This window comes from Bidens hawaiensis, unplaced genomic scaffold (genome assembly GCF_021521415.1).
Source record: "Bidens hawaiensis isolate Kalapana, Puna unplaced genomic scaffold, B.hawaiensis_p1.1 tig00004970_1, whole genome shotgun sequence".
Taxonomy (NCBI): Eukaryota; Viridiplantae; Streptophyta; class Magnoliopsida; order Asterales; family Asteraceae; genus Bidens; species Bidens hawaiensis.
This window is the reverse complement of record NW_027491312.1, coordinates 40,655-66,271: the sequence shown is the minus strand read 5'-3', so window position 1 is coordinate 66,271 and position 25,617 is coordinate 40,655. Positions and strand designations below refer to the sequence as shown.

Here is a 25,617-nt window from a genome sequence, read left to right as displayed (position 1 = left end):
ATTTGTCAATTTTAACATGTGTGTTATGTGTTTATTTAGTAAACATAGGAGTAGCTTTTTTCCTTTCATGAGTACCTTTTTTGTAATTCTAATATTGAAGTTGGAATAAATATTAAAAAAATCCTTTTTCATGATGTGTCTGCGTAATCGGGCCTGAACTGATGCCCGTAGATCAAAAGCTTAGTGGATTAGTTTTTAGGTTTGGATTTTATGTTGTTTTGCTTGGATGAATGTTAGATATTTCAAGTTTAGATGGATGGTTTGGATTTTTCAAGTTTGCATAACTCATGTTGCATAAGAATTTTATGATAAGTTACATTGCTTATTTTCACATTCATCAAAATAATAGTTTGCATATATTCACATTCATACTGCATAAGAATTTTGTGAACAGAATGGAGTTAATTGGCCTGAAAGCTGCTGCAAAGTAACAGGTTATCAGACCAGGGCATGCAGTCTGTTGCAAACTGCAGGTTAGAAAATTCTAGAGGCTACATTGGGCAAAGTTTCACCTGTAGTTTACATATACAAAACAAACATAACAAAATTTGACTAATTTAAAATGTGATATGCAATACACCCGATTATTAGCGAGTAAAGGGTTTGCAGCCTATTGCATTTTGCAGGTTAGCAATTCCCATTTAAAACCCAGTTTAAAAAATGCATCAGTTGCAGATTGATAGGAAATTGGAAAACCCATGAAAACCGTTACTCGGCCCATATAACACGTTTAAAAACCCAGACCAACCCATGTGTAGATGGTCCGGTTCAACTACATGCATTTATCACAAAGGCACACGAGTTTAACCCGCAACATTCAACTACAAATATCATACAACAATTAACACTAACACATAAAAATAGAATAATATTAATATCCGTATTGTCAAAAAAACGTTCTATTATATATAGTAGCTCATAAGCAAACCCAAAGAATTCTTCCATCCAACTATCATATATTTTTTACATGCCCACATAAACAATAACAAAACAAATCTAACTATTTAATATACATAAACTTGTAAAAGTATACTAATTTTTGCCTAATCCCTTTCCAATCCGCGCATTATTTTTCCATCATTCGCTTTCTTTAAACTCTAGTTTCTTGTCCAACCCGTTGTACTCTTTATGATCTTTATCACCTGGTTATAAATTAAAGTTAACGGTTAATATTTACAAGTAATATAGTAGTAAACAATAGTACTGCATATATGTAACACAACATACCACTTATAAGCATTTTATACACAAACACTACATACATGTTGCATATATGTAAGACAGCATAGTGCATATATACGTGACATAAAAGTGTTGCATATATGCAATACATCATACTACATATATGCATGTAATAGATAAGTGTTGCGTATATGTAATATAATCGACTTTATATGTGCATAATTGATACTCTACATATATGCAATATTATTAACCTACTTCAGATACACTACATATATGTAATGTTAATATATACATGTGGCTACGTTAACATTGATAGGTTTAAACATATTAGACATATGCATTATAACTAAACATATACAATTACATTAACATTACTACTTTCAATGCTACATATATGCAATATAACTAAAACGTGTAGTAAAATATGTCATTTATGCGCTAGATAAATGTAAAACATCAATATTGCATATATGTGATGCATCAACGCTGCAGATTCATGAAGTACAACATTACTGCATTATGTAATATATCATAATCGCATATATGTAATGCATCGACACTGCATAAACATGTAGTACATCAATAATACATATATGCAATACTTGACAAATCATGTAAAATACATAAACTGATCAATATATGAATCACTCACAGCTTTCATTTATAATCAGTGTAGAAATTAATGTTCAACGACGTTATATTATTACTTGATTAAACAAATAAACAAAAACACAATATATACAAATGTGATATCTCTACTTATGCTCGATTGGTGTAAAAAATACACCTAATCAACATTGAAAATACAAGAAATTAACTATTGCTATACCTGCAAGTTTTCTTATGATTATAGCTTCGTTTTGCAGTCGATTTGGCGATTAGTTATCGAGTAGGGATTTTTAAAACCCTAGGTTATCGCTGAATGGGGAGGGGGAAATAGCGATTGTGACCTCCTCGTGGTCTCGGTGCCTGGGAAATTTATGTAAGGTCATTGATACGAACATATGTAATTGCAATACAATATGCATTAAATGTAATAAAATTTCAAACGCATACCGTCAAAATTGTTATTTTCACCGCTGGTTTCCGAGTCAACCTTGTCTTCATTGTCCAATAGCTTCATGTGATTCACCTTTGCTTCTTTTTTTCCCCATTATTGTTTTCATGTCTTTGTCATATATGCAGGGTCATAAACTAAACAATATACAAGCATTTTGCAAAACATATCTTAACAACCATAAAAAAAATTAACACGAGATTGTGTTATGATGTAGGTACCAACAACTATAACAATAGTGCGATTATTCAAGGCGTATTACCATTTAGAATAAGTAGCTTATGGCCTTAAACAACGTTTCAACAAAGATAATCGAGTAAGAACGTGATTACCAAAACGAGTTCTTTTAGACCTTTTATCATACAGTTGGAGGGCATACTGAATCCAACGGTAAATTAAGCTCAAATTGATCAATTAAGCACAGAAAATGATAAAACAAATATGCATTATAACTAATATGAGTTCATGTAAGCATATGCATTATAACCTAAAAGTCGTAAGACAATATTACCTTCAATCTCCATGGTTTTAGGTCAAATTCAAGATGTGCAGTCGTTTAATGTGGAAGTCGATTATAGGCCAGATTCGATTATGTAAACGAAATTGATAAACATGAATATGATTTAAATTAATCGTAGGCTTGTAGAACTCTGTGTTCGTTATCTCTGTTCACTCATGGGTGAATTTAGGGAAAGTCTGATTTCATGGGTGAAGTTTTTTAGTTTTCTCCCTAACATTGAGTTTTCTATTGATCCCTCCCCTATATATATATATATATATATGAAGCATATGCATCGGTAAATAAATTATTAAACCAAGAATTTAGTCCTAAATATTTTTAAAAAAACAATGCATTAGCACAATTACACATCACATGAAAGCTAACATGGAGGCATGTGAAACAATACCTGACGATACATTGCTTAGCCTTTGCTCGAATCTTGCAGTTAATGTATATAACCCTAAATATGTTTTGAATAAAAAATATTAGAAAACATGCAACAAGAGAGAATCGAACCCAAGTATCTCCAACTATAAAGTAGAGACTTAACCACTAGAGTATTTGTTCAATTTGTGTATGAGTTCACTCTATATTTTATATGTGAGTTCACTTCAGTCTTTTCATATGGACGTTCTACTAAAAATCCGAAACTCACTGGGTTCCCGTGAATCCGGTGAACCCACACTAGATCCGCCCATGTGTATTACAATATAATTATTATGGTATATTAATGAGAAAATTACTGTTTGCGTCCCTGTGGTTTTAGGGCGGAGGCACAATGAGTATTCGAAAAAAATTTTGAACTTGTTGAGCCCTTGTGGTTCAAAAATGAACCATTTTAGTCCCTGCCTTTACTTAATTGCGTTAGTTTTAGGGGTAGATCTGACATTTTACTTATATATATACACATTGTCACCCTGAGTCCTTAAACTTTCATATTTGGTCACATTGAGTCCCCTTCCCCTTTTAACAAAAATAAATAAACTAGACTACTTTTTTTAACAAAAATAAATAAACCGAACCACTTTTTTACCAAAAATTAACGAACCGAACTACTTTCTAACAAAAAAAAACGAATACTGATTTTTTTTATCAAACTAAACGAACCGAGTCACTTTTTTTAACAAGTAGTTTACTTCGTTTAACAAAAATAAATGAATCAAACTACATTGTTAACAAAAATAAAGGATTTGGACGCATTTTTTAACAAAAATAAACGTACCGAACTTACCTTTTAACAAAAATAAACAAACCAAACTTGTCTTTAAAAAAAAATAAACGAATCAAACTACTTTTTTTTACTAAATGAACTGAACCACTTTTTTTACAAGCAGTTTAGTTCATTTCGTTTAACAAAATTAAACTAATCCAACTGCATTTTAATCAAAAAAAAAAACGAAACAAACTTATTTTTTTAACAAAAATAAACAAATCAAACAACTTTTTAACAAAATTAAACTAACCGAACTACTTTTTTGACAAAAATAAACTAACCAAACTACTTTTTTAACAAAAATAAACTAACCGAACTACTTTTTAACAAAAATAAAATAACGAAATACTTTTCTTTAATAATAAATAAACCTGAACAATTTTTTTAACTAAACTAAACGAACTGAACAATTCGCTTTAACAAAAACAAGCGTATCAAACTATTTTTTTAAAAAAAACAAATAAGCGAACTAAACTTATTTTTAACAACAAAAAAAACGAACCAAACTAATTTTTTTAAGAAAAATAAATTAACCAAATTTATTTTAAACAAAAATAAGCTAACCGAACTTGTTTTTAACAAAAATATCGTAGTGGCATGCACTAAGGTGGAGTTCGATTCTATTACTTATTTTAGAAGTGGTTACGTTGGTTTAGTTTAGTAAAAAAGTAGTTTAGTCCGTTTATTTTTGTTAAAAAGGTAGTTCGGTTCGTTTATTTTTGTTAAAAAAAATTGGTTAATTTATTTTTGGTTGATTATGGTTTGGTTGGTTGATTATGGCTTGATTGGTTATAGTTTGGTGGTTAATTCTTTAATTTGGAGAAAATTTTTAAAGAGGGACTAAAACTGAACAATCACTTAACCACAAGGACTCATACGGATCATAAAAAGGGTAAACTAGTAATTCCACCGCGACAAGGACTCAAATTGTTCGTTTCTGAAATCACAGGGACTCAACCAGTTCAAAATTTTTTTTGGGGACTCATTGTGCCTACACCCTAAAACCACAGGGACGCAAAAAGTAATTTTCTCTATATTAAAATTACATTATTATAATAATATAGTATTATAATAAATTAAATAATTAAAAATAACATAGTAATAAAACATACTTAAAAATACCATTATAAAAAACTACAACACGAGCCACAAAAGTAAACTGCAAAATAGAAAGTAAAATACATAGTCTTCATCGTTGTTTGTCAATCGAAACGAATATATATGCTCTGTTAAATTTACCGATACAAGTATGTGGTAATGCCATATAATTGACCAAAATGTATTATGTTTTTAAAAAACTTGGTTATCAATATAATTTTATATCAAAATGTTTGTATTAAAGAGATAAACAACACTATGTATGTCATATTTATAAAGAAGTTAACTAGTACAAGCTCTTATCTTACCAAAAAATCATTAGATGCTTAATTTAATCTTTATAAAAAATGAAAAGTATAATAATTTGACAAAAAAACTTATTTTTAAAGAAGTTAACTAGTACAAACTCTTAACAATAAAATCTTACCACCGGTATACTTTTTATAAAATGGCTATTTGAATCAGTTATTTGACAAAGAAAATTTGAATAAATATAAGACAATACATCTAATCGGTTGAACTCTAATTTGGGAAAATTCCTAAAATAGTCCTTTTTAGAGAGATGATTTCCAAAATAGCCATTTTTTTCTCAAAATTATTTAAGATTTGGACTGTCAGGACGCATTGAGAAAAGATAAAAATAATGAGGGGGCAGTCCAAATTTTGAGGTCAGGTAGGAGACGGGATTTGAGGAAATAATGAAGATAAAGTCCAAATTTTTTTGTAATTTTAGAGTAAAAGTTCATATTTTGGGAAAATTCCCAAAATAGCCCCTTTTAGAGAGTAGATCCCCAAAATAACCCTTTTTTCCTCAAAATAATTTAAGATTTGGACTGACAAGACGCATTGAGAAAAGATAAAAATAATGAGGGAGCAGTCCAAATTTGGAAGGAAAGTAAGGTAGAAGACGGGATTTGGGAAAATAATGAAGGTAAAGTCCAAATTATTTTGTAATCTTGGAGCAAAAGTCCAAATTTTTCCAAAACTGTTTCTTTTAAAAAACCGTTTTGAGAGACTGTTTTTTTATGTTTCCTACCTTTCCCGTCCATATTTTCAAGTTATTGGAAAAATATATTTTTTACAATTATACTCCTTAACAACCACCACCACCTTGAACCACCACCATCACCGACGCGGTCGGCCCCACCCCATCACCACCACCGTCACTATCACCATAGCCGCCTCCACCGTCAATTTTTCCGTCGCCGGAGAAAACCACCGCCACCGACGCCACCCTGTTTTTCAATTTTCAATATTTTGGCTTCTTTAATTGTTATTTAATTTGAGAGTTGCAGTGCTAATATTGACAACAATTCATCTCCAGATGCAACTGTTATCCATGTATTTCTTTTTAATAATAATCCAAATTGCTATTGTTCATGCGAAAAGAGTGTGATGGCTTGTTGTCCACGCGAACCTGTAAAAATTGGATTAATGACAAAACAGAAACTAAAATGCAGACGCAGAAGCAGATCATCAGACAGATGCTCTGAATAAAACAATTTCTGATTTAGCATACGAAAATTAGTTATAAATTAATATGGTCTGGTTATTGTTTTGAATGTCAGGTTGAGAGTGTTAACAAGCCCGGTATTCTACTCGAAGTCGTCCAAGTTCTTACTGATTTGAATTTGGTAATCAACAAGGCTTACCACCTCCGCCATCTTCGGTGGTGGTGGTGGTTTTCTCCGGCGACGGAAAAATTGACGGTGGAGGCGGCTATGGTGATGGTGACGGTGGTGGTGATGGGGTGGGGCCGACCGCGTCGGTGATGGTGGTGGTTCAAGGTGGTTAGGGGGTATAATTGTAAAAAATATATTTTTCCAATAACTTGAAAATATGGACGGGAAAGGTAGGAAACATAAAAAAACAGTCTCTCTAGACGGTTTTTTGAAAGAAAAAGTTTTGGAAAAATTTGGACTTTCTCTCCAAGATTACAAAATAATTTGGACTTTACCTTTATTATTTTCCTAAATCCCGTCTCCTACCTTACTTTCCTTCCAAATTTGGACTGCTCCCTCATTATTTTTATCTTTCTCCAATTCGTCTTGACAGTCTAAATCTTAAATAATTTTAAAGAAAAAAAAGCTATTTTGATAATCTTCTCTCTAAAAAGAGCTATTTTGAGAATTTTCCCCTCTAATTTTGGTTCACACATCTTGTCATATATTTCACTTTTATTGTATGTTATAGAACTTGTATTTATCCTTTATTATGAGTCCCCACCTATTCATGTCACTAATTAATCTTTTCAATACTTTTTTATTTAAATATCTTGGCCTCACTTTATTAAATAAAAAAAGTAAGTTGCATTTCTATGTCCATTTTAATATTGTTATATGGAATGCACGTTTCTGATCAAGTTTATAATTATTTTTCAAATTAACATATTTACTACATTTTCTGTTTTTTTAACAGTTATTTGACGCGACGGGAAGGGGAGGGAGGATTGGCTGTGAAGAAAAAAAAAGTTATTTGAATCACTAACAAGTCATTTACCCGTCCGATTATCTCCTTCTCCGAGTATGAAGAATAATAAACTACAATTTATTTTAAAGTTTATAAGTTTCACAAATTCTTATGAATATATACTAAATTCCTTTTACAAATTCTTTAATCAAATTAAACATAACTGAATTTTTGAAAAAGAAGAATAAAAAACATAAAAGAAAGCGTATAAACATACGAGGCACGCGACATACATCTATCAGCTCGTTTGTCGTAGACGATCATGAATCTACCAGCACAATGCCAACGTCTATGCGTTACTCGTCGTTAAGTTTCAAAGTTTCATATCCTTATATTTGGTCACTAAAAATGTTGTTGCATTCAAGTTGCTTTAACTAACACAAAATGCATAACTCGTATTTATTTTATTTGATAACTTGGTAAATAAGATTGCAAAAGGGCTTTGGTCTAGCGGCATTGACGTCACCCTCTAATCTAAGATTGAGGGTTTGATCCTCACAATTGGGAATATTAGGTGGATTTAATAGGTGTATTTTGAGGTGCACAAACCGGTTTTAAACTCAAAATCGGTTTGGGTTATGGGTTTGGTCAACAAAAGCCCAAACAGGTTTATGGTCGATTTTGGTTTTGGTTGAAACCGGTTCCTTACGATGTTACGATCGGTTTCGGTTTGGGTTTTGACCGTTTTTTGCCAAGTTTTGCCCGGTTTCGGTTTGGTTAACCGGTTTTTGTGGAGAAAAATACAAACCGGTTCCGAACCTACGGTTTCAATCGGTTCCAAACCGGTTTCTACATAATCAATACAAACCGGTTCAATAACTCAAGCAAAAATGAACCGAACCAAACCGAACGAGGCTTTGCTCGTGCTTGGTTTGTTTTCAAACCGAACCAATCCAAACTGCTCATTTCCAAATCGAGCCGAAATCGAACGAGCATTTTTCGAGCAATCTTTGAATGAGCGGCAAGCAGTTTGGACAACTCTAGGTATATTTTAGGAGTCGTTCAATAAAGTAAAAAACACATAACTTATAAATACGTAAATTGTTGGTGATTTTAATGTCCTCAAGACATTTTGGGTAATTTAGATTTATTTAAGAACAAAGGGAAAATAAAAGTGGGTTCCAAGGGGCAAAGCTCGGTTAAAATTATTTAAATTTTATTTTCTTTGTTTTGTTATATATTGAATCACACAATTGTTCAAATTTGGTTGAATTTGATCACCACATTTACCTAGTGTTCTTCAGAACCAAAACTGATGATCAAAATTAACTTTGGCTTTTTATAACAAAGTTTATGATAAAAATAAATTTGGTTTTCGAAACTATAGTTGTTCTTCAGTGCTAACTTTGGTCTTCAAACTCAAAGTTATTCATCACAATCTACTTGTTCTTTAGTACTGAAGATGCTATAACTAAAGCGGCTATGCCAGTTATAACTATCAAAAGTCATGACGTTTCATGAAGGATTGCAATAGTTCATTGCACATTTTAACTCCTTATATAAGAACTTCGTTTGGTCAGGTTTCATTATCGAATTTTACATATCTGAACTACTCGTTCTTATAAACTTTCTGTCTTATCCAATTATCAATTTTATACTATGCGAGATACTTTAATATGAAAACCAGCTACACATGGTTTAGAAATATATCCAATCATAAAAAAGAAATCCAAAAACACAACATGGACCAAATCTAATTTATTTCAAACAATCTTATATAACTTCATATGGATGAAAAGGGTTATGTTTTATTTCTAATACTAATTACTATATATACATTAAAAACTAACTTTTAACACATTCACAAAATTTACTATTCATCACATTGAATATGAACCATACATTTTTTAATAACTACACGGTTATTCATGTCGACTCGTCATAACGGCGTCCGAGACCGACAACTTTCGGGTTTTACTAACTACCGGGTTTTACCTACTTTTTTGTTTACTTTTGATACCGTCACAAATGCAATCGAAACCAACCAAATTCACATGGACTAACCGTGTTTTATTTTAGTTTCAATACCGTAACGAAAACCGACCGGATGCCGTTTTCTTTAGTTATGGTATCGTAACGAACGTGATGGAAACCGACTGAATTTGCGAAGACTCACCACCTCAAAGTCCGAAATCGAAAATGGTAAGTTTTGCTAGCATTCAAGTTTTACCGACCAGCCACCTCTATTGGTCCGTCTCAATTTTTATAATACACGTAACCGAAACCGACCAAATTCGCATTGATGTGCCGCTTCAACGTTTGAGACCGACAACGCTTGAGTTTTAATATCGTTCGGGTTTTACCGACCTGTCCAGCGGAACACACCGGGTAAAATACTAGGTGGTATTAAAATTCTTTGTAACCATAAATAATATGATGACCAATCAACTGTTGATGAACATGTCTTAAAAGGTTGTCTAAGGATGAAGAGGAGCCTAGGCCTAAGAAGAATATAAAATTAGAAAATCATAATGCCTATTCTGTAGAGAAGAAAAGAAAATATATAGAATGTATTTGTCTTTATTTTATTGACTAAAAAATTATGTCAGAATATGACAAATTAGTCACTGTTAAGTATTTGACTAATTTGATAATCAAGCACTAATGAAGGTAGAATAAGAAAATATATCGTCAAGAAATCCATAAATGTTTACTTTAATGGAATTAAAATTAATAACGCTATTCATATGCTTTAAACGCATAAATATATTATAAGATTTGCTTCTTCCTTATTGCTCAAAAATTGTTTGATGGCTATCTATATGCATTTTAATAAGAAAATAAATGAATTTAAGATGTGCAAATAAATTCAAGAATAATCCCCCACTTGTGATCTAATGGAAGGAGGTTTGGGTTTTTCAGTGAAGACCCAAGTTCGAACCCCATTTGAGGCACTTTGGTTGAATATTGATAATAAAGGATTTGAGCTAGGGCTCGTGAGATTGTCAGTTTGAATCCAGAGCCCACCCGGGTTTTAGTCCACAGTGTGCTACGTTAGAAGCCAGAGAGTTTTGCTTTTGTGGTGACACAACGACTGTCAAATGACAGCAGGCGGTATGGTTTCCAAGGGAACATCCAACCTAAACTCTGAAGTCACCGTGTGCCCGGTTAAGACAATATAGTCTGTTTAGAGTGGGGGCAACGGGACTCTTCAAATTAGAGAGTGTGATGGCCTAAGACAAAAGAAAATCGTCTTTAAGAAATGATATATTCAAGAATTATTGAGGTTAGTTGGGTACGTATAGTATTTAGTATTTACTAAAGTTAGAGTGTTTATTCTATCAACATCATATTTGACTTCGGTTAACATAGTTTCATTACGGTTGGCCTTCTTACCTAATAACATGAGAGTGATGGTTAAAATTTGAGATCTTAATGTCTCAAGTTTGAAATCTAACTCAATATGGTTTCTATGTAGTGTCAGGTTTTCTTCTTTATGATGTTTTTAGGTAAGTCAGACCTGAAGCGTTAAAATTAGTACCGTCTTAAAAAGACTCACCCGCCTTTTGGGATGGTTCCAAACTTTGTTAAAGAAAACATAGATTCATTTAATTATAGAAATTATAGACGTCGATTAAAAAGAAATTTACTTTTAAAAAATAAATAGACAAGTCTTTTTGTAGTTTTAAAGAAAAATCCTTTTCCTTTAAATGTGCTGGTGGGGTCGTTATACAATATTACAAAATTATTATATAACTATTTTAGACAAAGTGCATCAAAATTAACTTTATACAACTTTAACCTTTTTTAATTTAATGTAATAGTATTTGATTTTTATATCAAAACTAGTTTTTTTACTATCGTGTTACACCAGACAGGTCAGATAAAGGGTCAGGTAGGCCGAATATGTTTATGTCACGTTGCAGTTGTGTATTACTATGGGTTTGGTTGATGAACATATAAAATATTAAAATGTAAAAAACGACATTTGTTCGGTAGATAAAACCCGAGTGTTGTCGGTATCGGGCGCTGCAACAATGAGTCGGTAAAACTCGGGCGTTGGTTAAACCAAAGTGTTTATGGGCGTTGCGACGGTGAGTCGACACGAATTCGGTCGATTTCGATTGCGTTCGTTACAATACCAAAAGTAAACAAAAAGGCCAGTAAAATCCAGGCGTCGGTAAAAACATAAAATTGTCCATCCTGAGTGTTTCATCGATAAGCCAAGACGATTAACCATTTAATTATCAAATTTGAAAAAAGAACATAAAAACAAAATAATGTGGCCCACTTTGGTGCCGCCACTTGGCCCAATAGAAACATAGCGACACCAAAGTTATAAATTATATATATGTATAATGCTGACTCTATACAGGAATTTACTTATATTAAGAGCATTCACATCCCATCCCCTATAATTATGTGTGGGGAGTTTTGCAAATTATAGGGTGAGGTTGTGAGTGATTGTGAGTGTAAATTATAGGGTTGAGAGAGAAATGTAGTGATTTTTTATAAATTTGGGGAAACGTTTGGGGAATTGTTTGTCCCTATTTATTTTTTAATATTTGTTGGATTGATTGTGAGTAGAGGAGAGAGAAAAATGTAATAATAAAAGTATAAAAATATTATTTAATTGAGCAGGAGAAAAAAATGTAGTGTTTTTTAATGTAATTATAAAGATAAGGATAGAGAATGGAATGAGAATGCTCTAACCAGTATCAAAAAATTTTGGCACAATAAATTTAAATTTAAAAGTTCTTTAGTCGTAAAAACAATTGATACAAGTTAATTATTTTTATACACAAATCATTATTTTTAAGAAACACATACGGTGAAATAAGCTTTTACATACCCGAGCTCTTTGGTGCCAAGGGGTGGTTCGTATTCGGTGTCAAACTAATTAAATCAAAGCCATCAAAATTGCATATTATTATTCTGTTCAATTTTAAATAGAAACTGATTTGTTTACTATTCCAAATAACTAAATTTTGTTCAAGCAGAATAACAAATAATAACTTTTTAAGTCTTGTCATTTAACTCATTCAGTAACAAATCATGGCTATTCTTTTTTTTCTTTTTTTCTTGGTTAAACCAGAAAACTGAACAGCAATACTAAAAATTCGGCTCCTAACTATCAAAATTCGGTTTGATTTGGTTATCGATTTTGATCGAAAAACCTTCACACCGAATAATCAAACCAAATAAAAACTGAAGATGCTTAAACCCTACTTAAGGGTGCTTTAACCAAACATCGTAGCCTGTAGATGCTTTCGTCATTGATAACGTTGTTCTTTGTTTGGTGGGCCAGCACACGTCACTTTTTTTTCTTTTGTGTAAAACGTTTTTCAAACTTCCGGTTTATATGTTAGGGTCAAGTTATTCTATAAATATGACAAAAATAAGAGAAATGGGAAGGATTTATAGCTATACAAAAAACCTATAAAAAATAAAAAATAAAATTAATATAAAAAACCATAACTCAAAATTTAATAAAAAAATAACAAAAGTAAAAAGACAAAAATGTTACTACCGTCTTCCTTGTTCTTAAAAAACCCACAATGTTGAGGGAAAAGATCATTGTGTCTTTTTGTTTATCATTGCGTTTTGTGTTAATTTTTGTCATTTTGTGTCTTTTTTTACTTAACATCGTCTTTTGTTTTCTTAATACAATGTTATATTATTTAACATGGTATTATATTTTATTCAGCATTGTGTTATATTTTGCGATTTATTGTGTCTTCATTTAGTTATAATTGTGTCTTTTTTTCCGGCATTGTGTCTTTTCGGCGTTTTTTTAACGGGAATGACGGGGAGGACATTTTAGCTTTTTAAATTTTTTCGGTTTCTATTTATGTTTTGAGTTATGATTTTTTTAAATTATTTTTTGATTTTTTTACATGGTTTTTTTGTATGATCACAAATCATTCTCACACTTCTCATTTTTGTATCATTCGTAATTTAACTTTTCTATGTTAATATTTGGTTTGTGATTTTATTATGTCACATGTGCTCTAATATACACACAGTGATGACTTCACGAGGGTATAGTAGGATGTGCATTTAAGCCTCTCAACTCCATTTTCAATGGTTTATAATATTTACTAGTGTTGGAATTTAATGGATCATTTAGTTGGAATTTAATGGATCATTTAGTTGGAATTTGCTAAAATAGTTAAAAATTAAGGGGATCGGACGGTATTAAAAATATGAAATTTTATGGTTTATTTGGCGGGTAAAATAATCAAGTTTGATCTGTAAATTTGTTAAAAATGTTGGAATGTGGTGGTAACCACAGCGACAAATGTGGTGACGATTGTCTTAATTGTGGGGTGGCGGCCAAGGGGATGGTGGTGGTGGTGGTGGTGATGATGGAGTTGAAGGATTCAGTTTTTTGTTTGAATTATTTCATTTTCCTTTAAAAAAATTAAATTCTTTATGTGATGAATTCAAAGCAATTTATTCCAATTTCATTTATTCTTTGACCACTTTAACTTTTCATTTATTAAAAGAAAATAAAATTTTTACATCGATACGAAAGGTGAACGGACGATAAGTTGTGCCGGCTAGCTCTTTTGAATAGCCAACTAAGTCACTTAAAAATAATATTTTTATAGAACTTGAGGTCATAACATCTCTATTTATGTTGATAAGGTATGACCTGTTTGTTGCAAGGCGTGTTTGGACTCCGTTGGGAGTACAAAATACATTGTAGAGAGATCTTGTGGTTCAAGCACCGATGCGATTTGGTTAGGATGTGCTTTTGACCAAACAACTTATATTTCAGTCTAGCACCCCTAATTAATTAATTATTAGGTAAACTTCCATCATTATGGCTTATGTAAATTTTATGTGTATTGTCATCTTATTTTGTCAACTATTGCTTTGTTACAACTTATAAGCATATACATATTTCACTACGTATAAACATTTTTAGAGTTTAAAAACGAAATGAACAATATATTATTAATCTTAATGAATTTAATTAAAGAATTCATGTTAAGAAAAAATCTTTAAAATCATGATTCTTTTTATAGAACTTTCTTTTGGGATGCTTTAAAACCACATTTGGCCATAAATTATTGGCCTTTTAAGTTTCATTATAGAAAAAAAAAAAAGACTATGTTGTAACTCTTATTAGGAGTTATACAATTATTTAGAGAAAAAATATATCATTTGGGTTTGAGTCGTTTGACTATTAACTAAATTAAAGTACTTTGCGTATCAAGTAATAAGCCCAAAACAAGAAACAATCAATTGGCCCAAAAAGCTTGGCCTGTTACATAATCACGAGTTTAACACTATTTAAGTTTTAACATCAACTGATAAGTGGATTTTCAAGTTCAAGTTTGGTCTCAGCTTGCTTATTTATCTATTAATAATTAACTATATATTTATCTATTTATAATTATATATATATATATATATATATTATTAAGTTAAATTATCATGAGTTTGGATCAAATACAAATGAAATTAACATGCTAAACATGATAATCAAATAGAGTAATTATATATACAAGTAGAGTAATTATGTAATTGCATCATAGAGTAATTACGTAATTACTCTATGATGTAATTACATAATTACTCTACTTGTATATATATAATTACTCTACTTGATTCTCATGTTTAGCACGTTAATTTCATTTGTACGTTAACTTTCCCCATATTATCATAACTATATATGTAATAATGTGTATGCACATTATATAAAAGAAGTTACATAAATAATATACTTGTTTAAACTCAATCAAATTTGGTATACTAAGCTCAAGCTCGTCTATCAAATAAGTTTTAATTTAAGCTCAAGCTCATTTAAGCTGGCTTAATTAGTGCCTTTAACAAGCCGGTCTCACGTAACATACTAGAATTGTTCATACCCATATCATCAAAAACATATAGACCGTCAACCGAGTTCGTACCATATTACGTGGTGTATGTTGAGAGAAAAAAAACTATTTCGAACGATCAAATTGATTGTTATTACAAGATAAAATATATTTGTTAGATGTGTTTATTATTTGTAAAGATAAATATATTGATACTTGGGAACAAAATTAGCTGATGTAATAATACTAGAGTATCGCGTATATGATCACAATCAACATCAAATCTAACCTAAACTCAGAATACAAGATAATACCATAATAGTGTGGTCACACTAGAAAAAAAAATGCATACCCGACTGCGCTCTTAGTCTTCATGATCACTCCGATTTGATATCCCGCCCGGGAGCATTTGATCCACCGTTGCTTTTTAAGTCGCCTTTTAACTATATAGGAATTCGGTTCAGTATGCATTTTAATATTATGATTAACAATAAATACATATCAAATGTAAAAGTGTGTGATTACCTGTTGCAGTAGTCTCTTTTGGTACCTATAGCCCTGGTTGGATTAGAAAACAAGCATATTATTATGTCAATATCAAAAGGCAAACAAAACAAAAGGCTTAAAACTTAGGGTAAAGTTAAAATGCAAATGGAGACAAAAATGAAACGTGCAAGAAGGATTTGTGGTCACACAAAAACCCCTCAAAAAAATAAAAATAAAATTATAGCTCAATATATAAATAAAAAACAAAAAAATTTAAAAACCAAAATGTTTCCCCTGCCATTCCCGTTCCCAAAACAAAACAAAAAAAACGATGAAAAGACAATGCCGAAAATGAACAAACACAATGATAAACAAAAAAAAGACACAATAGCTAGCAAAATATAACACAATGCCGAACAAAATATGACACAATGCCGAATAATAAAACACAATATCAAGAAAAAAAGACAACGCCAAGAAAAAATGGCACAATCAATGACAAAAATAAACACAAAACGCAATGATAAACAAAAAGACACAATGATCTTTTTCACTCAACATTGTGTCTTATTTTTTTGAGAACGAGGAAGACGGTGGAAACATTTTCGTGTTTTTACGTTTTTCGTTTTTGTATTAAAATTTGAGTTATGATTTTTTAAATTAATTTTTCACTATTTTTTTAGGGTTTTTTTTGTGGCTACAAATCCTTCTCATCCTTCTAATTTTTGTCCCCCTTTGTAGAATAACTTGACCCTAAAACTTATATACTGTATATATGTAATTATGTAAAATAAATAGGGTTTCAATCTCTTTAGAACTTCAAAAAAACTCCAGAGCTTCGAGAACTCCTAACGACCAATCATTTTATTTATTTAAATGACAAAGCTACCCTCAAATAATATTAAATATATAAAATATATTAAACAAATAAATAAAACGATTGGTTTTAGTAAATTATTTGGAAATTCGAGAGTGATTGCGTCGTATACTAGTATGTGTGTGTGTATTTTACCTTGTCTGTACCATATATGTAGTCACAATAGGTGAAGACAGATGCAAAGTTGCTTTGACTTTGACCTCCGACATAATGGTGATAGTCATGGTAATCAGCGCCACCATAAAACGGGATGTATTTTGTTAATGTCCACGGAAAATCATACCTGTCACGATACAAAATTCCAACGTTGATTTACCGTCTCATTATCATTATTCTTTTGTTTAGAGGTCAACCGTCAACGTGTAAGATATAAGCATACTCAACTAGTTAACTTACCCACTGTGAGTCTCAATGGCCTCAATCTGCCTCAATGCAACCCACAACCATAATGTAATCATGTGGCCCGGGACAATTGCGGGGCCTAGAAAAGTTGGAATCCCGAGGATCAGTACCTCTGCCCAATGCGCATACGGGGCTGCAAATCCTATTGGTGATGTGTATTCATGATGAACCTTATGGATATTATCATAGCCCCATTTGGAATGGAGAAATCTATGGATCCAATAATTAGTATAGTCTTCGATAAGAAAGTAGACAACCAGTTGTGACGTAATCTCCATTAATGACGGTAAAGGCAAGCTTGTTCTCACACCAATCATCTACAAATGACAAAGTAATGAAGTATATCACATAAATTAATTTTAAAATACTACTATAATAATCCTGTTATTTGTAACATTAGCCAGTAAACGAAATCATATAATCACTTCATTGCCCTTTTATTTTCTTTGTCCGATTTGTATCAATTTATTACATTTGATCTTGATGACGATCGAGAGATCAAATCACTAATCTGATCTGTCATCAGTAACAAACACAGATTAACAAAACTCCGAAACATCATCATCTCTATTTTCATGAATAACAAAAACAAAATTGAAGCTGAACTTAATTAACGAATCTCATTACTGTGCAAATTTGCAATAACAAATCTGATCTCTCATCAATCATCGGTAACAATCAAAGATCAACAGAATTGAGAAACATCAACATTTCTTTTTGCATCAAAAACCGAAACAAAATTGAGCCCGAGCTAAATCGAACAAGTGCAAACGTGCTGATACGACCCGCCCCGGCCCATCAGTCAATCAAGCCCAGCTGAACTCTAATCTCAATGAAAGGCCCAAGCGAGAAATCAAGAAGCCCATTCGATTGGCAGATTGAGCTGCACGTTTCCACTTTTGCGTTTGTTATTTTATTTCCCACGTTTAAACTAGTTTTTAGCATCTTTTAGTTAATGCATGTAGATAGAGGTGCATGTTATCCTTGAAATAAGGGACGTGGGTTATGAGCCTTTGTCTCCTGCATGTTTAAATTGTTGCATTTTGCATTTGGAAATATATGAGAAAATTGTCCCAAAATTCCTTGTTCCCTCTATTTCTCTTGGAGTGTTTGCCTACTAGAAAAGGCTATATCATCTTGGTGCTTTCATTCACGTCTCGACCTTCCGCCATGCCTCCACGCAAAGACACCTCTACCTCCGACGACCTCCCACCGTCCGTCACCGACCAACTCGCTCAATTGATTGCCGTCACCACCGACCAATTCGCCGCCCTGATTCAAGCCACCCAAAACCTTACTACTAAAATCGATGCCCAATCCGCCACCACTGCTCGCCTCGTTAACCACATCACCGAACTCTCCGATTCCATTAAAACCGACACCATCTTCAACGAACACCCCCCTCACCACCCAATCGTCAAGAACCACCACACAACAACCTTAACCGCCATCTGCGTCAACCAAAAATCACCCTTCCTATGTTCGATGGCTCCAACCCCCTTGAGTGGATTTTCCAAGCTGACAATTTTTTTACATATTACAACGTTCCGCCCGGGGAGCGTATTTCCTTAACCGCATTCCATTTCATCGGTGACACCCTTTCGTGGTACCAACATCTTGCTAATAACGACCTTTTAGGTACGTGGACGGATTTTAAACGCGAAGTTGAACTCCGTTTTGGTCCTTCGACCTATGAGAACCACGAAGCTACCCTCTTTTAACTTCAGCATACCGGTTCTGTTGTCAAATACCAAACAGAATTCAAGCGGATTAGTAACCTAATAACCGGTTTATCCCCACACACCCTCCTAAATTGCTTTATCTCAGGCCTTAACCGGACATAAGAGCGGAACTCGCAATCCTTAAACCCACCACGTTGCATGATGCATGTGGACTTGCCAGACTTTTGGAGGACAAATTACACTTACAACCTTATAAACCTAAAACCTTTTACCCGTATAAAACTCCTCAACCATTGACCACTTTTTCCACCACGCCTACTTTACCGATTTCCCAGCCCACAAATAAACTAACTTCAGCCGATAAGCCTTCCTCATCATCTAATCCTCCACTTTTACCTACACCACCAAAGCCACTTCCATTCACCAAATTATCACCGGAAGCGATTCAACAACGTCGCAAAGAAGGCTTGTGTTTTCGATGCCCGGAAAAATTTTTTCCTGGTCATTAATGTTCTCCACCACAATTTCTTCTAATTGTGGACAACAATGATCCTAGCATGCAAGAATCACCAATGTTAAACCCAAGCGACAACCTTTACCCACCTGAATGCATGTCCTTATCCGACGCGGCATTCTTCGGTATGTCGTCCCTCCAAACCCTCCGCATTACGGGTTACATTCATGGCAAACCAGTAACCGTTTTGATTGATTGCGGCAACACACACAACATTATACAACCACGCATCGCCTCCAGCCTTCATCTTTTCACTAAATCACTTAACCCCTTCGCTGTTATGGTCAGTAATGGCCAATTCATTCATTGCGAAGGGCACTGCCCCGATGTTCCATTGCAACTACAAAAGGCTACCTTTCAAATTCCATTCTTCATTTTTCCGGTCCAAGGCGCTGATGTTGTTTTGGGTATATCTTGGTTGGGCACATTAGGACCAATTACTGCCGACTTTTCTGTCCCCGAAATATCATTTACTGCCAACGAAGTTACCACAACACTCCGCGGTGACCCACTTAGCCAACCGGTTTCCCCAAGCTCTCTTTCAACTCTTATACGTCATGGGTCAATAGCATCACTCCATGCTTTAATCATGGACTCTACAACCATACCATTAACACCCACCCAACCACCAACAGACCCTCACATTACCAATCTCTTACAAACCTTCCATACACTATTTGTGACACCCCATTCATTGCCTCCAAACAGACCTCATGATCACCGTATACCCTTGCTCAATGATAATCAACCCGTTAACGTAAAACCTTACCGCTACCCTCATTTTCAGAAGCAAATTATGACCCAGTTGATTTCCGAGATGCTAAAAGATGGTATTATCCGCCCTAGCCAAAGTCCGTTCTCATTACCGGTTTTATTGGTAAAAAAGAAAGACGGTACATGGCGTTTTTGCGTAGATTATCGTGCCCTAAATGCCGCAACAATACGAGATCGGTTTCCTATCCCTACCATTGATGAGTTGCTCGACGAGTTACACGGTGCTACCGTTTTCTCCAAAATCGATCTCCGTTCGGGATATCACCAAATACGTGTGGCCGAACAAGATACTCATAAGACCGCGTTTCGCACAACCGATGGCCATTATGAGTTCCTCGTTATGCCTTTCGGTCTTACGAATGCTCCATCCACGTTCCAATCCGCCGTGAATGATTTATTCAGGTCAGCCTTACGGCGTTTCGTGTTGGTATTTTTCGATGATATCCTAATTTACAGTGCCACAAAAGAAGACCATTACTCACACTTAAAGTTAGTTTTTGAAACTTTATCCCAGAACCATTTTTTTGCTAAAGCCTCCAAATGTGTTTTCGCAGTTCCCGAAATTTCTTTTCTGGGCCATCGAATTTCTTGTGTGGGAGTTGCTCCTGAACAGGACAAAATAGAGGCTATACAACAGTGGCCTACTCCAAGTTCTTTCACCACCTTACGTGCCTTTCTGGGACTTACCGGCTACTACCAACGCTTTGTACCTCACTTTGCCAAAATAGCCACCCCTTTAACCGACATTCTCAAACAAAAAGAATTCTCTTGGTCGGATATTGCCAACACAGCCTTTATCACCCTCAAAGAACACATGCAAGAGCTTATCACATTAGCCTTACCGGATTTCACCCAACCTTTTGACCTTACCACAGATGCATCCGGCCAAGCCATTGGAGCCGTACTATCCCAACACAATCGGCCCATCGCATTTTTTTCAAAAAAATTATGCCCTGCTATGCAAGCACATTCCACATATACAAAAGAGTTGTATGCCATCACCGAATCGGTCCGTAAATGGCGTCAATACCTCCTTGGGCGGCGTTTCCATATCTATACCAACCACCATAGCCTCAAACACTTACTAACCCAAACCATCCAAACACCGGAACAACAAAAATGGGTCACCAAGCTCATCGGTTACGACTTTGAAATTCACTTCAAACCCGGAAAGGAAAATACCGTAGCCGATGCCTTAAGCAGAATTAACATTCCATCCATGTTGGCTTTATCTCATCCAACGGCTCCTTGGTTGGATGAAATAAAGGATTGCTTAAAAGATAATCAACTTGGTCAACAGTTAGTGGAGCAAATAACATCAGACCCCATGGCATTTTTCACCACATGTATCGAGATGGGTTAGTATACTTGAAGGGTAAGATTATGGTTCCACCGATCACTACATTGAGAAAGAGATTACTACAAGAATTCCATTCATCATTTTTAGGGGGGCATTCCGGGATACACGCCACATTCAAAAGGATCTCAGCCTCTTTTACGTGGTTAAGCCTAAAGAAAGATGTCACCAATCTCGTCAAAGAATGTGCTACATGTCAAGCTATTAAGGTACCAACCCATCGACCATATGGACTGCTACAACCTTTACCCATCCCAAATTCAACATGGCAAGATCTTTCCATGGATTTCATTACAAATTTGCCATGTTCAAAAGGCAAAACAACGGTTTGGGTAATTGTGGATCGTTTATCCAAATTTGCTCACTTCATTGCTTTACCGGCCCACTACACAGCCATCTCCTTAGCCACCATATTTATGCGGGAAATTTATCGTCTCCATGGACTGCCAAACACCATTGTTTCGGATCGAGACCCAACGTTCCTTAGCCGTTTTTGGAAGGAACTCTTCAAACAAATGGGTACCAAACTTCTCCACTCCAGTGCCTATCACCCGCAGACCGACGGCCAAACCGAAGTTGTGAATCGTTGTTTGGAGAATTATCTTCGAGCATTCGTTTTTGATAAGCCCTCCACTTGGGAAAGGTACTTGTTTCTCGCTGAATTTTCTTATAACACAAGCTACCATTCTGCCATTAATATGACACCCTTCAAGGCTCTTTACGGTCGTGAGGCAACAACAATTCACGACTACATACCGGGTTCCACCAACAATGCCTCCATTGACACGTCCCTCCTGGACCACCAACAAACTTTGAACAACTTGAAAGTATCGCTAGAACAAGCTCGAGCTCGCATAACGAAACAGGCTAATAAAAAGAGAATGGAGAAAGAGTTCGAAGTGGGCAACTGGGTTTACTTAAAACTTCAGCAGTACCGCCAAAAATCGGTCCAAAATCGCAAGAATCAAAAGCTCTCAAGACGTTTTTTCGGCCTACACAAAATACTAGAACGCATAGGCAAAGTCGCTTACAAGTTGGAATTACCACCAGCCTCAAAGATTCACCCTATTTTTCATGTTTCCCTGTTAAAAGAAAGTCATGGAAACGTTCCACAGTCCCCAGGCACTCTTGATCCTTTTGTGGGTGAAGACAATGGCGATAGGCTACCGGAGGTGATACTTGACAGACGCCACGGACCTGAGAACCAATAGCAGCTGCTCATTAAATGGGAAAAACGGCCTCTAGAAGAAGCAACTTGGGAAGACAAAGGAGACATTCAAGAACAATTTCCTTGTTTTCCAGACATTGAGGACAATGTCGTTTGTCCAGGGGAGGATGATGATACGACCCACCCCGGCCCATCAGTCAATCAAGCCCAGCTGAACTCTAATCTCAATGAAAGGCCCAAGCGAGAAATCAAGAAGCCCATTCGATTGGCAGATTGAGCTGCACGTTTCCACTTTTGCGTTTGTTATTTTATTTCCCACGTTTGAACTAGTTTTTAGCATCTTTTAGTTAATGCATGTAGATAGTGGTGCATGTTATCCTTGAAATAAGGGACGTGGGTTATGAGCCTTTGTCTCCTACATGTTTAAATTGTTGCATTTTGCATTTGGAAATATATGAGAAAATTGTCCCAAAATTCCTTGTTCCCTCTATTTCTCTTGGAGTGTTTGCCTACTAGAAAAGGCTATATCACGTGCACTCACAAATCTGATCTCTCATCATAGCAATTATAGATCAACAAAATTACATCCAAACTTAATTAACTAATCTCATTACTACTCAAATCAGTAACATCCACATATCAACAAAATTGACAAACATCATCATCTTCTTCTCATTCTTCGTTAATAATAAAAAAAAAAGTAAATCACCTAATCTCGGTATTCGCAAATTTAAATCACTAAGGTAGTCTCTTACTTGTTGCCATTAAGAGGCTACCTCTAAATACTTCATAGCATGTTAATGATCATTAAAAGGTAACCTTAAGTCTGAATGAACCAATCAGACTTAAGGTTACCTTTATTCTTAATGATCATCAAGATGCTACCTCTTAATGGTTCATAGCCACCTCATAATGGTCATTAAGAGGTAACCTTAAGTCTGAATGAACTAATCAGGCTTAAGGTTACCTCTCTTTTTAATGACCATTAAGATGTTATCTCTTAATAGTTCATAGCCTCCTCTTAATGGCCATTAAAAAGTAACCTTAAGTCCGAATGAACCAATCAGACTTAAGGTTACATCTTTTTTTAATGACCGTTAAGATGCTACCTCTTAATGGTTCATAGCCTCCTCTTAATGGTCATTAAGAGGTAACCTTAAGTCTAATTGAACTAATCAGACTTAAGGTTACCTCTCATATTAATGACCATTAAGATGCTACCTCTTAATGGTTCATAGCATCTTAATGGTCATTAACAAGAGAGGTAACCTTAAATCTGAATGAACCAGTCAGACTTAAGGTTACCTCTCTTTTTAATGACCATTAGGAGGCTACCTCTTAATGGTTTATAGCCTCCTCTTAATGGTCGGTCATTAAGAGGTAGCCTTAAGTCTGAATGAACTGCTCAGACTTAAGGTTACCTCTCTTGTTAATGGCCATTCAGACTTAAGGTTCATAGCCTCCTCTGATTAGTTCATTCAGACTTAAGGTTACCTCTCCTATTAATGACCATTAAGACTTAATGCTACCTCCTAATGGTTCATAGCCTCCTCTAATGGTCATGAAGAAGTACCCTTAAGTATGAATAGTCTGAATGAACTACTCAGACTTAAGGTTACCTCTCTTGTTAATGGTCATTAAGAGACTAACTCTAAATACTCCATAGCCTGTTAATGGTCATTACGAGGTAACCTTAAATCTGAATAAACCAACCAACCAATCAGACTTAAGCTTACCTCTCTTCTTAATGAACATTAAGATGATACTATCTTCTAATGGTTCATAGTCTCTTAATAATCATTAAAAGGTAACCTTAAGTCTAAATGAACCAATTAGACTTAAGGTTACCTCTTCAATTAGTGACCATTAAAATGCTACCTCTTAATGGGGCTCATAGCCTCTTCTATTAATGACCATGGTTCATAGCCATTAAATAGCCTGTTAATGGTCTTTAAGAGGTAACCTTAAGTATGAATAAACCAATCAGACTTAAGGTCACTTTATTATTACTTAAGGTCTAAGCAGTTAGTGCGGAAAAATATCGGATATCGATCAAGGACCGATAATCTGAGATATCAGTTATCGCAGTGAGATATCGATGGGATATCGGTGATTTTAATATCATGTAAAATTCATATATATAGCAATTTAACACTAATAATTCAGTATAGTCTCCTAGCATTAACAAATTAACCTTTTTGCAAATTGCAAAACACTAACAATCGTAGCAAGTAAGAATTGATTAAGACTTAAAACAATAACATTGACTTAAAACACTGATATTTTCAGTTAAATATCGGTCAATATCGTTGATATAATCGGTACTGATATTCTAAACCGATATTCTGACTTATATATCGCCAAGGGACCGATAAGCTATACATCACTAATATATCGGTACTGCATAGCTTAAGGTTACTTTATTATTATTAATGACCATTAAGAGGCTACCAAGCATCCCTAAAACTACACTTACTCGAATCGAAGGATACGAGATGAGCTGCAACGGTCCGACTACAAGCACGAACATGCGCATCACATCCGCGTAGCATTTGAAATGATCACGCAACGAGAACTTAACCTTCGGCTGAATTTTGTACGCAGACACGTAATCACGAAACACGAGCTCCGTAACGACGTATGACAGAGGAACAACGGAGAAAATAATAAAGAGGAAGAGAATGTTGTGGCAGTAGACGAAGTAATCGGACTTGTTTCTGGTGTAATCGAACCACAGGGCTTCGGTGGCGGTTAGAGATCGGTTGAGGGCGGTTGAGGCGTCGTGGATGGAGGCGTAGGGCAACATTTGGGTTTGGATTTGGATTTGGGGATCGGTGGCGATGAAAGTGAGGAGTGTGAGTGTGAGTGTGAGTGTGAGTAGGATTTGTTTGTTTTGTTTTGGTTAAAATAATGGGGGGAAATGAAATGAGGAAGGGAAAAGGAATATTTGTTTGGGAGGGTGACGAGGGGTGGCTTAGAAAAGCGAAAACAAAGTTACGGCTTTAGGTCCACATTTAATTAAGGCATTTAAGTTAAAAAAAATATTATATATAGATATATTATA

General features: G+C 34.5%; 1 protein-coding gene across 1 annotated transcript; it reads right to left on the bottom strand.

The window, feature by feature from the left end:
* Nucleotides 1-15,587: 15,587 nt before the first annotated feature.
* LOC143628397 (methylsterol monooxygenase 1-1-like) lies at nucleotides 15,588-25,397 on the bottom strand. Its single transcript, XM_077098009.1, has 5 exons — nucleotides 25,030-25,397; nucleotides 17,053-17,375; nucleotides 16,792-16,939; nucleotides 15,819-15,851; nucleotides 15,588-15,736 (listed from the first exon to the last, which is right to left on the bottom strand). Exons 1-5 carry the CDS (start codon nucleotides 25,357-25,359, stop codon nucleotides 15,671-15,673), a joined length of 900 nt encoding a protein of 299 aa, XP_076954124.1. The 5' UTR covers nucleotides 25,360-25,397; the 3' UTR covers nucleotides 15,588-15,670.
* Between the last annotated feature and the right edge of the window lie 220 nt (nucleotides 25,398-25,617).

What these genes read in the sequence shown, in the direction of transcription:
- LOC143628397 (XM_077098009.1), bottom strand. Translation starts at nt 25,359, where the DNA reads ATGTTGCCCTACGCCTCCATCCACGACGCCTCAACCGCCCTCAACCGA. An exon ending in TCTCGTATCCTTCGATTCGA is followed by an intron (nt 17,376 to 25,029) that starts GTAAGTGTAGTT and finishes TGTCATTTGTAG; the next exon opens with ATGATTGGTGTGAGAACAAG. An exon ending in ACATATATGGTACAGACAAG is followed by an intron (nt 15,852 to 16,791) that starts GTAAAATACACA and finishes TAATCCAACCAG; the next exon opens with GGCTATAGGTACCAAAAGAG.